General features: G+C 36.9%; 1 protein-coding gene across 1 annotated transcript in view; it reads left to right on the forward strand.

Moving 5' to 3' along the window:
- The first annotated feature begins 2,717 nt into the window (after nucleotides 1–2,717).
- Nucleotides 2,718–12,842, forward strand: part of CNGB3 (cyclic nucleotide gated channel subunit beta 3) — a 175,689-nt gene continuing 165,564 nt past the window's right edge. The window contains exons 1-2 of the mRNA XM_070477432.1: nucleotides 2,718–2,828; nucleotides 7,000–7,081. Of these exons, the coding sequence (XP_070333533.1) occupies nucleotides 2,718–2,828; nucleotides 7,000–7,081 (193 nt within the window). The remainder of the gene's footprint in view (nucleotides 2,829–6,999; nucleotides 7,082–12,842) is intronic.

The following is a 12,842-nucleotide window of genomic DNA, read 5'->3' on the forward strand; positions in this document are numbered from 1 at the left end:
TGTGACAAGAATAGAGCTTAAATGTTTCTCAATATACAATACAGTGAAATGGTAAATATGTGAGGGAAAGGCTGTGTTGTCTAACTTTACTGTGGAAGTCATTTTGCAAATCAAATCATCATATTGTGTATCAAATCATCATATTGTACACTGAAACTTACATAACAGCATATGTCAATCATATCTCAATAAAGCTAGGAAATTTTACTTTTTAAAATAAGGCATGTTAAGGAATAAGATTCCACCTAATTATATGCAAGTATTTTTGCTTCAGAAACTACAGGCCCAGATTTTCTTTTCTAAAAGTAGCTCTTTTGCATTTATGTAAAATATTTATCCTCCAGAAAAACAGGTAAGATGTAATTAATCCATCAGTGCTTTAATGTTTCTGGTGTCCTTGGAACTCAATGTAGTAAGCAAGATCTCACTTCAAAAGGATTTTCATGTTATGAAAAGAGCATTTTCTATTATTTAAATTACTTCAATTCTTTTTTACAAGAGCAGAACAAAGTTTTGCAATTGAAATATTCATTTCTTTTTACAAAAATGTTTGATATTTTTTAAGAAGCTAAATGGTTAAAAGATAGTATTTTTAAAAAACTGCAATATTTCTTTCATAATTTGGTTAACAGCTAAATGTTAATCTGTCAAACTGTGAAAGAAATATTAGGATATTTTATATAGATGTTTAAACTAGAACAGATACAATGAAAGAACACTATTTTTGATGACAAGGTGATACTAGAAGTGATGCAGCAAAGGTTCTGACAGTAATAATCTTTCCAGCTATTCAGGGAGATGACAGAGATGCAGGAAAATATTAGTGAAAGAAACAGCATATTGTGGTGCCAAGTGTTGTTAAGAAATGCATAGATTTAAATGTTGTGAGTGTAATATATTTAATTAGTTTTGAATTAAAGCAGAGATATAAGGGAAGCCTAGAGCTGTCAGATCACAGAAAGGGCTTTCAGTTAAATTCTATTCAGCAGGGGTTGAGTTTCTACTCTATATAAAGGCACTCTGGGGGTAAAATAAATGATGCATAGTGTCCTCCTTCAAGGAGTTTAGGTTTATTGATTCAATGGTGAAACAGAAAAAAATTAATGCTAGTGAAAGATATATTTTTAATAATTTAAGAAATTAGTAATCCAACAGAATTATCTAGACTTAAAAAACTAAGAATCACATATATAGTATTCATAATATTTCAGCAATTTATAAGAAAATAGCAAACTTGTAAGAAATTTTGGAGCAGATTGCTTCCTAGCAATAAATTACATTTCCTCTAAAGTGATATTCATCAAACAAACTGTCTCTGGGTTATGGGCTCAGTAGTATTCTCTCAAATATTGGTGATGAAGTTCTAATCTCCCATACCTCAAAATGTGACCTTATTTGGAGATAAGAGTCTTTAAAGAGGTCAATTAAAATAAGGTAATTGAGGTGGGCCCTAATCTAATGTAACTGGTGTCCTGATGAGAAGACGGAATTTGGACACAAACACGAACAGAGGGACGACACAGGGAGAAGATGCCCACCTACAAGCCAAGGAGAGAGACTTGGAGCGGCTCCTTTATCACAGCCTTCAAAGGAACCACCTTGCTGACATCTTGATCTCAAACGTCTAGCCTCCAGAACTGCGAGAAAATACATTTATGTTGTTTAAGTCAACCCAGCCTGTGGCACTTTATTATGGCAGCCCTAGCAGGCTAATACACTCCCTCTGCTTTATTCTAATGCAACCATCATCGTGCATCTGAGATGGAGGTTTAGGCAACTGAGAGTGGGAAACAAGGTCTCACTTTTCATTATATTTTCTTAAAAAAAATCATTAATCTAACCAAATAATAAAATACCAACTAAAGAAAATAATCACAGGAAGGAAAAAAGAGAAAAAGTATTTACCTCACAGTGCAGAACTAGAAGTGAGGACTTTGGGGGAGCTCCTTTATATTATAAACACTTTGTTTTTGTTCACTCAGTCATGTCCAACTCTTTGCGACTCCATGGACTGCAGCATGCCAGGTTTCCCTGTCCTTCACCATCACCCAGAGCTTGCTCAAACTCAGGTCCACTGTGTCGGTGATGCCATCCAACCATCTCGTCCTCTGTCATCCCCTTCTCCTCCTGCCTTCTATGTTTCCCAGCATCAGGGTCTTTCCAATGAGTCAGCTCTTCACATCAGGTGGTCAAAGTATCGGAGCTTCAGCATCAGTCCTTCCAATAAATATTCAGCGTTGATTTCCTTTAGGATTGACTGGTTTGATGTCCTTGCAGTCCAAGGGACTCTCAGGGGTCTTTAATCATTTGCATGTATTATTTTAACAAAAATTCAATAGATGGAGATAGGCAGGTGGGTAATTACAAAGAAAGAAAGAAAAATAAACCAACGGGCAATGTGCCCACATTTAAATAACCATTTAAACAATTTAAATCAACAATGAAGTTTTGTTTAATTCTCACTTCTAAATTATTCACAGGGGTATTTTGACTCTCTGAAGTTCATAAACAGAACTTAAATCACCCAAGCAGAAGTAATTTGCTGCTTTTAAGCCAAAGCCCTGACTAGCTAGAGAGTTGCCTTTAGGAATTAACCAGAACAAAATCCTGATTAAACAACTAATTGGCTTGTCTGCTAATGAAAAGAAAATCGAAGCACATTTCTCTACCTCAAGACACAGAGTTATAAAATAGAAGTTTTCAGAACCACCTCAGAGATGCTTAAATCACTGACAATAAAATTCAACAAGGTGAAGCCTAGTGAAGGAGGCAACGAGAATAAACAAGATCCTGATCCAAGCGGCGAGTCGCGGCAAGCCACGAGACAGGTACGCGCCCCGTGTCCCTAAATCCCTCCTGACTAGCACCATTTCTTGGCTGGGAGAGGGATTTTCATAAACACTGGGATATGTGATTTCTCTGCAGTTTTACCTGCTGCCAACTAAGTCATGGACTGTTCGTCTTTGGGGTTTATCCCCATCATTTTATATATATTGCATATATTGGCTTTAAAAGGGACTAATGCATAGAAGACTCTATTACAATTGGGAAAAACCAAGTAAGACTTCTCTTTGTTGATTTTCACTTCTGCCGTCATCCAAAATGAAACCATTTCTCAAGTATTAAGCATGTTATATGATCTAGTTCCAACAGAGAAGGTCAAACATCCAGGTCTTAGTAAACTATATTTTAACGGTGATTTCTCTAGACCAGAAGTTCTCAATAAGGAGTAGTTTGCACTGAGGACAACTATCAATATTTGAAGATATTTTTTGTTGTCACAGTTCAAGGGTAGGAAGTTACTGGCATCTAAAGGGGAAAGGCCAGAGATGCCGTTATATATCCTAGAATGTACATGAGAGCCCTTTACAACATAGAATTATCCAGTTTAACACTTTAATATTACCAAAGTGGAGAAACCACACTCTGGAAAAATATTTTCTTAATTCTAAGTCTGTTCATCTTTAAAATAAAGATTTACCTGCTTTGTAGCCTTGGTATACAAACTAGAGACAGTATAGATAAAGCATGTAGTAAGGCAATTATTATTACCATTATTAATCATTTGTATCCTTATGACAGATTTAAGTCCAAATGATAATCATATGATCAACATTCACTTACAGCTATCTATAGAACAATTTTCATGGATTACTCATTAGCTTTACCTAAAATCACAACATAAGATTTTTAAAGCAAGAATTATTTTCTCATCTAAGAGAACTGGATGAAAGATGTCAAGTACAAACAGGAAGGTACCTCAGGGACTGGCATAGCCTGGTCTAATGATTCAGGTTTAAATGAACCTAGAGTATATAAAACATGAAGATTACCTAATGTTAGCCCTGGAAAATTTGCCTTCCTTTTCTGATTAACACTGACTGCTTTTGCAGTGGAGAGAATTGGAGAAAATGTGCTTAGCATGGCTTTGTGAGAGTGTCCTTGACTCCTTTCTAATTCTTGTGTCAAAATAAATAATCTCACACTTTAAGAGTTATTTATATGTTTAAAAACTTACAGACTGTCACAAATGTTGAGCCGGGTACTTCCCTCCCACTAGCCTTGTTGTGTTTCTCTCTGGGAAAGTCATTACAGCGATGTTTGCCAACTTGCCAACTATCATGATTATTTTCCCACAGAGCACATAAAAAATAGCTAATACATTATTCTCTTGGAGAACATAATAGCTAGCAGGAATTACTATGTGCCAAACAAAGTGCTATCCCTTTTCAAGCACTATTGTATTGAATACTCACAATACCCACGGGCCCTGTTATAATTTGCTACTTACACACAACTGACAAATTGCAGACTCTGAACTGGAACCCTGTTCTGTCTGATTTTAGGGCCTGAGAGCTAAATCATTAGGTTATGTTGCTACAGAACAGGAGAAATAGTAGTTGAATCAACTTTTCCAAATGCTTAATCTACAGGGGAAAAAAAGGGATGCTAGAGACAAGACAAAAAAAAAAAAAAATTCAGGAACTCCTTGAAGAGCTGTCTTTCCTTCAGAAACATTAATACTGGAGAGCTATTCAGAGAAGACCCAAATAGAAGCACTCTTTTGAACTGTGGTGTTGGAGAAGACTCTTGAGAGTCCCTTGGACTGCAAGGAGATCCAACCAGTCCATCCAAAAGGAGATCAGTCCTGGGTGTTCATTGGAAGGACTGATGTTGAACCTGAAACTCTAATACTTTGGCCACCTCATGCCAAGAGCTGACTCATTTGAAAAGACCCTGATGCTGGGAAAGATTGAAGGTGGGAGGAGAAGGGGACGACAGAGGATGAGATGGTTGAATGGCATCACTGACTCGATGGACATGGGTTTGGGTGAACTCTGGGAGTTGGTGACGGACAGGGAGGCCTGACGTGCTGCGGTTCATGGGGTCACAAAAAGTCAGACACGACTGAGCGACCGAACTGAACTGAACTAAACTGAAGCACTCTTACACATTCTGTGCCATTCTGATGGCCATAATTTATGGATGCTCATCAGGATGTCTGCTAGCATCACATATCTTCAAACTCATATTAGGGAATTATTTGTGTCTACTCTTTCCAATAATGTGTCAGAAAAGGGAAAATAGTTTTTTCTCCAGTTTCAAATGTGCTAAATGTTAAAATTGACACAAAGTTAAACCCCTATTTTTCTCTACAGAATATAACCTTTTAAAATGACATTTAAACAACACATTTCTGAAATACAAATAGATTATTTGAGTCCTATAAGGAAACATCTAGGAATGAATAAATCAATTTGCATTGTATTTTAAGTGTCATTTAAACAGTTAATTCTCAAACCGAAATATCATAGGTAATTCAGATTTGTAAATAGCCATTATATCAAAAATTGCAAATTTACACTTGTCCAAACTCTCATACTCCAGAATAAGGCATTATTCACGTAAATTTATATTTATGTATACATAAAACTATGATGAAAATGTTAATTAATAATATGATGCAAAAGTACTTGGTTGAAGTCAGAAGGCTTTGTTACTATTTTGTAATCTATCCAGAGACTCGTACTTTTCTAGGCAGTTAATCAATTCCTTATTCAATAATATAAGAATAATAATAGCTGCCTTGCCTAACACATATGTTATTACAAGGCTGAAATTAAATCATCTAATTCATTTGCTTTTCAGTTTAAAATGTGTCTGACATACAGTGTCTAAAAGTAATGTGAAGATTCATATCAAGGCTTATAAGACTCTCAAGACCCCTTCCTTCTTCATTAGCCTCATATCCTCATACTTTTCCCCTTCTGAGCACTTCTGTGGTCTCCCTTCACCTGCATATACCTTAGGCTTTTGCTAAACATGCATCCTGTCTGGAGTATTTTCCATGCCTTGTCCATCTGGAAAACAAAAATCTCATCTTGATTTGTAAATTCAAGAGTCACTCTCTCTCTCTAACAGTGTCCATCCTCTCCCTTCCACTCTGGTAGAACTGACCATGCCACCTTTAGCCACACCTCTCGGGTCCGCAGACATTTTCTCATCATTTATAACATTTCATGTCAGTTGCATTTGTGTGTATTTATTCCCCCTGCAAGACTGGGAGAAGCTTGGGAGCCAGTTTTTCTATGCTTTAACCTTATCTCTTGTTTCACTCTGTCCCCACAGGAAAATCTTCAGGTATACACTGGCCATATCCAGCAAGATATACTTACATTTCAAAGAAAGCTTAAGTGTTCAGATAAATGATGAGATAGAGGCAAACGAAATCATGGATGGGAAAAAGATGAGAGCTATGAGTAAAGACACCAAAGTGCTTTCTTCTCTCCATCATTTTATGTTCTATCACTAAAGACTTAGCCCAGAACCAATGTTCAGGTTACGGAAAGTGAGAACTAGAATTGTGAGAAACATGTGTCAGGAAGATGCAGCAACCACACCAGCAAAAACAGACTGTGGCCAACAAACTGTTGAAGTTGAAGCTGATTTTCCAATAGTAGAGTCAGGAATATTCATCTAAGTGCAAGAACTATCATTTTTAGTATATCATAAACAAATGATTAGTTTTGATGATTGGCTTGATAATGAAATTTAAAACTCTTATATTCTACATTCAACGTAAAATCACATGTTCAGTTTAGTTCAGTTGCTCAGTCATGTCCGACTCTTTGTGACCCCATGGACTGCAGCACGCCAGGCCTTCCGGTCCATCACCAACTCCCGGAGTTTACTCAAACTCATGTCCATTGAGTCAGTGATGCCATCCAACCATCTCATCCTCTGTTGTCCCCTTCTCCTCCTGCCTTCAATCTTTCCCAGCATCAGGGTCTTTTCAAATGAGTCAGTTCTTCGCATCGGGTGTCAAAGTATTGGCACTTTAGTTTCAGCTTCAGCATCAGTCCTTCCAATGAATATTCATGACTGATTTCCTTTAGGATGGACTGGTTGGATTTCTTTGCTGTCCAAGGGACTCTTGAGAGTCTTCTCCAGCACCACAGTTCAAAATGACATGTATAGTCTCTATTTTTTTTCTCAAAGGGAGAAAACAAAAATGAAAAAAAATCTCTCAAAACCAAGATGCCACCAGTCTCAGCTGAAGAGTCACAGACCAAAATCCAAGGTAAGACCCAAATTTGTAGGAAAAAAAAACAAAAAGTAAAAAGTATATTTCTCCAAAATGTATTGTCTGATGAAGCACACTATTCCTTGACTAGATATTACCTAGGGTGACGCTTGAGACAATGTGAAGGTATGGATATTTACAAAAGTTATTTCTTCATTCAGTCATTTATTCAATAGATGTCTTCTTTTTCACCTATCACATGCCAGGCACTGGTCTGTGAGTTGGAGATACAGTGATAAATAATTTGGGTCAAGTTTATGTTAATATAGCATATAGTTTTTCAGATAAGTGTTATGAAAACAATAAAATAGATGTGACTTGTGCATGTGTAAAGATTCTGTGTTTCTCTGCCAACTCTCTCCTCTAGAAATCTTATCTACTCCTAAGGCTACCACATTCATTTCTACATTGATGCTTCTAAATTCATATCAGACCAATTTCATTTTTTAAGACCCTGTTCAATATTTTCCAAGTAACCACTGGACAAATATACCTGGATGTTCTACTGCCATCTCAAAGAAAGCATGACTAAAATTGAATTCCTTATCTTCTCCTTCAAATAAGCTCCCTCTCCTGATTTATTTCTATTCCTGGTTCTATCTTTTTTTTCTTTTTCAGTCTCCTGGGCTCAAAACCTAATTGATGTTTTATTCCTCTGTCTAGGCTGCCTTATAAAGAAAATTAGCCACCAAATCTTCTTTCATAAGAGCTCTCAAACCCACTTCACTCCTTTCCAATCCCAACACCAATACTATCCTTATTAGTAACTCATGCCAGTAGGACTCCCAGGCCCTAAGTGATCTCTTCTGATTAGAGCTCTACTTCACCCGATCTTTCTCCTTTTTGTCCAACCTCAACAGTATTAGCAGATTACTTTTTCAAAATTAATCACTATTTTGATCTCCCATCTCTGCTAGTCTCTTCTAAAGAACCTTGAGTGCCTCAATATTGCCTGCAGGACAAAATCTAAATTACTTCACCTGACTTTGTAGGATCTAATGAAATCTATTCCCAGTCCCTCTTTCTAGCCCTTCTCTCCTATCTCTCCTGAGTAGGAATACTATCACCAGGAAAACACAAAAATGATAGAGGAATCACTAGAACAGAACATGCTATTGTTAAATAATAGCATAATTATTGTTATAAAACTAGAGTAGATGTCAGCTTTTCATATATTAGACAAAGGTCTATCTATGATAATTTTTAATGATTCTCTAGTTTTACTAGAATAAATCTTGGGGCTGAGGCACAATTGAGTTTTCACTAGCCAAAATTCCTGTCTATAAAGAGGAAAAATAAGAAGCATGTGAAAATTACAAACAAGATTGTAAATAAACAATCACAAGAAAGGTTGTAAGTAAACAAATTACTCCAAAGTAATATTAACACACTCAAAAGCTGAAGAAATGGTCCCATTGTCATTATATCTGACTGCTCTTACTCAAGAGAAAGACAAAGGGCCTATATGAAGAAAATAACAATTTAACAGAAAAATGTAGAATAATCTTGAATGATTGGAGGAAAATAATATGCTCCCAGTTTGAAAGATAACACTGTGGGAATAAAAATCTATTTTTATAATTAAGTCATATTTCTGTTTTCATTATCTCTCTAGCTTTATTGATTTTATTTATTTATTTATTTTGAAGTATAGTTCTAGACTTTTATTGTTCTTATTAGAATGAAGAAAATACTTTTCTCTATAAAAATCAGCTATTTAGTCTGCTATCATTCTTTTGCATTTTCATCTCCTCCAAGATAACAAAAAAAAAAAAACAGTGTTTATCAAACAGTCAGCATTTACCATTTACTTACCTAAGAAGAAAGAAAAAAAAAAGTTAATGTTCTGCAATGTTTTAATATCACCTCCTAACTCATTACTAAAGCTAGGCTCTTCAATTGTTAGATTATTTGATTTAAAATATTTACTCTGATATGTTACTGAAAGAGACACATTTAATAAGCATAAGACTCTATTTCTGATAAAAGTTCACATATATAAAATTTCCACAGATAGTAAGACTCCTATACCAAGAGGATATAAAAAAAAAGTGTTCTTGACATTTTTTTCCCTCCCATCTTTGGTTGGCTGAAAGTTTTCACTTTCATCTGAGGTTCAGAGTTTAACAAACTAAGCCACATCTACAAATAAATAATACAAACATTTGTTAGAGAATTATCTACCTTACTTTCAATATACTAACATTAAACGAAAAGAGAAACCGAAAGAGCAGAGGATACATCAGCAAACTGGGTTTTGACCAACATCCAGACTCAATCAGCGCTGGCATCCAGCGCATCTGCAGTCCCAGCTGGGGAAAGGGTCCCAGGCAGCGAGTCCGCGCCCGGGTGAGACTTCAAAGACCAGTTCGGGGTTCCGCGTATAATCCCAGGACGCGCACTGATTTCAGCATCAGTCTGTGACCAGTTTGCCGCTCTGGTTTCACGCTGGTTTTGGCATGTAAAACTTGGACTGTTGCTGAGCCTGGGGCCTGGTTGCCCTGGCCCCCTCCCGGGGCTCAACAATCTCAAGACTCCTCCCGCATCTTCTCTAAGGTGCTCCACGTCTTGCAGTCCCAGCAGGCAGTCACTCACGGTCACTCCATCTGGGCAGCGTCCAGGCAGGTGAGAAGCAAGGTCAGAGGCCCGCTCTGCTTTGTCTTTGAAGACTAAACAAGACTATTTATTTAATTTCCCTAACACCTTAATGAAAACAAAACTTCAACCAAAAGTCACCCCTCTCGATCCTAATTCCTCTTCGACTATTGCCTGGTTCCCACGTCCTCCGTTAGAGTAAGACTGCTTGAAATAGCTAGCTATACTTGCAGTCTCTTATTCCTGTTGTCCCTTTCTTTTTTATTGAAATATGATTGCTTTCATGTTCTATTAACTACTGCTGTCAGCGGTGACTCAGTCACACACGCACATACATTCTTTTTCATATTACTTTCCACTCTGGTGTGTTACAGGATATTGAGCCTCGTTCCCTGTGCTATGCAGCGGGACCTTACTGCTTGGCCTTCCACACACGCTAGTTTGCATCTGCCGACCCCAGACTCTCACCAGCCCTCTCCCCCTGTCTTGGCAACCACCCGTCTATCCTCTGTGTGCCTGACTCGGTTTCTGTCTCATAAATTTATTTGTGCCATAGTTTAGATTCCACATATAAGTGACACCATACGGGCTTTGTCTTTCTCACTTACCTCACTTGATATGATAATCTATAGTTGCATCCAGGTCGGTTCAGTTCAGTCGCTCAGTCGTGTCCGACTCTTTGCGACCCCGTGGACTGCAGCACGCCAGGCCTCCCTGTCCATCACCAACTCCCGGAGTTGCATCCACGTCACTTCAAGTGGCATCTTTCATCTCGATGGCTGCATAGTATTTCATTGTGTATATGTATCCCATCTTCTTTATGCGTTCATCTTTCAGTAGACATTTAGGATTTTTCCATGTCTTGGCTATTGTGAATAATGCTGCTATGAACATGGAGGTGCCTGTATCTTTTCGAATTATAGTAATGTCTGGATATAGGCCCAGGAGAGGGATTGGTGAATCAGGGATTGGTTAATTCAGGTTTTAGCTTTCTGAGTCACCTCCATTGTTTTCCACAGTGACTACATCAACTTACATCCCCACCAGCAATGAAGGAGGGTTCCCCTTTCGCCACACCCACTCCAGCTCTTGACATCTTCTTAGCAACCATTTAAGAACATTATTTAATCTTCAATTTTTTCCAAAAGGAATAGAAGGTTTTTCTGTAGATCGTATAAGAATTTTCACTGCATACAATGAACAGTGGTTAACAAAGCGAGGTATTGAGGAAGAGAGAGACACCCTACAGTAGAAATCAAATCTGCATAAGCCAAAGGAAGAAAAAACCTGCAAAATTGTCAACATGATTCAACTGATTCAAGATGATTCAACTATAATTCTGTTTTCTTATCACCTTTTTAGTTTTTTATTGAAGTAGACTTGGTTTACAATGTCGTGTTCATTTCTGGTTTGTGGAAAAGTGATTCAGTTATACATAGATATTTTTCATATTCTTGTCCATTATTGCTTATCACAGGATATTAAAGATAGTTCCCTGTGCTATAGCGTAGGGCCTTGTTTGTTACCTATTTTGTGTATAGTGCCTTGTGTCTACTAATCCCAAACTCCTAATTAATCCCTCCTCCACACCCTTACCCCTTTCGTTAACTTGAGTTTGTTTTCCATGTCTGTAAGTCTGTTTCTGTTTTGAAAATAAGTTCATCTGCATTGTATTTTAGATTCCACATATAATTGATACCATATCATATTTGCCTTTCTCTGTCTGACTTTCATCACTTAATATGAAATTAAGATCCCTCAGTGTTGCTGTGAGTGACATTATTTCACTCTTTTTTATGGCTAAGTAGTATTCAGTTTTCTATATAGACCACATCTTATTTATCCATTCATCTGTCAATGGACATTTAGATTGATTCCATGTCTTGCCTACTGTTAATTATGCTGCTATGAATATTAGGGTGAATGTATCTTTTTGAATTAGTGCTTTTGCTTTTTCGGGGTATATATATATATCCAGAAGTAAAATTGCTGGATCATGTGACAGTCCTATGCTTACTTTCTTGAAGAACTGCCATACATTTTTTCCAAGGTGGCTACACCAATTTACATTCCCACTAGCAGTGTAGGAGGATTCCCATTCTAACTAGTGTGAGGTGATACCTCATTGTAATTTTTATTTGCAGTTCTCTAATAATTAGCAACTCTGGGCATTTTTTTGTGTACCTATTGGCGGGGCCTAGATAAGGGAAAGGCTACCCACTCCAGTATTCTGGCCTGGAGAATTGCATGGACTATAGTCCATGGGGTCGCAAAGAGTCGGACATGACTGAGCAACTTTCACTTTCACTTTCACTGGCTATCTGTATGTCTTCTTTGAAGATATGTTTATTTAGGCCTTCTGTCTATTTTTTTGATTGGGTTGCTCATTTTTTCTTATTGAGTTCTATCTGTTATTTGTATATTTTGGAAATTAAGCCCTGGTCAGTCACATCATTTGCAAATATTTTCTCCCAGTCTATAGGTTATCTTTTCATTTTTTATGGTTTCCTTTGCAGTGGAAAAGTTTATAAATTTGATTTGGTCTCATTTGTTTCTTTCTGCTTTTATTTCTATTTCCTTGGGAACCTGACCTAAGAAAACTCTGCCATGATTTATGTCAGAGAATGTTTTGCCTAGGTTCTCTTCTAGGAGTTTTATATTGTCATGCTGTATGTTTGAGTCTTTAAGCCACTTTGAGTTTTGAGTATGATGTGAAGAGGTATTCTTACTTCATTGATTTACACACAGCTGTTCAACTTTCCCAGCATCACCTGCTGAAGAGATTGTCTTTTTTCATCTTATATTCTTGCCTCCTTTGTGGAAGGATTAATTGACCATAGATATGTGGGCTTATTTCTGAGCTCTCTTCTGTTCTGTTGATCTGCATGACTGTTTTTGTGCCAATACCATGCTATTTTGATTGCTGTAGTTTTGTAATATTGTCTAAAATCTGGGAGAGTTATGCCTCTTGCTTTTTTTCCTCATGATTGCTTTTGCAATTCTGCATCTCTTATATTTATATGATTCCATATAAATTTTAGGATTATTCATTCTAGTTCTGTGAAAAATTCATGGGTAATTTAATTACCCATTAAATTGGTAGGAATCACATTAAATTTATAGATTGCTTTGGGTAGCATAGCCATTTTAATAATGTTAGTTC

This window comes from Odocoileus virginianus, chromosome 15, assembly GCF_023699985.2.
Source record: "Odocoileus virginianus isolate 20LAN1187 ecotype Illinois chromosome 15, Ovbor_1.2, whole genome shotgun sequence".
Taxonomy (NCBI): domain Eukaryota; kingdom Metazoa; phylum Chordata; class Mammalia; order Artiodactyla; family Cervidae; genus Odocoileus; species Odocoileus virginianus.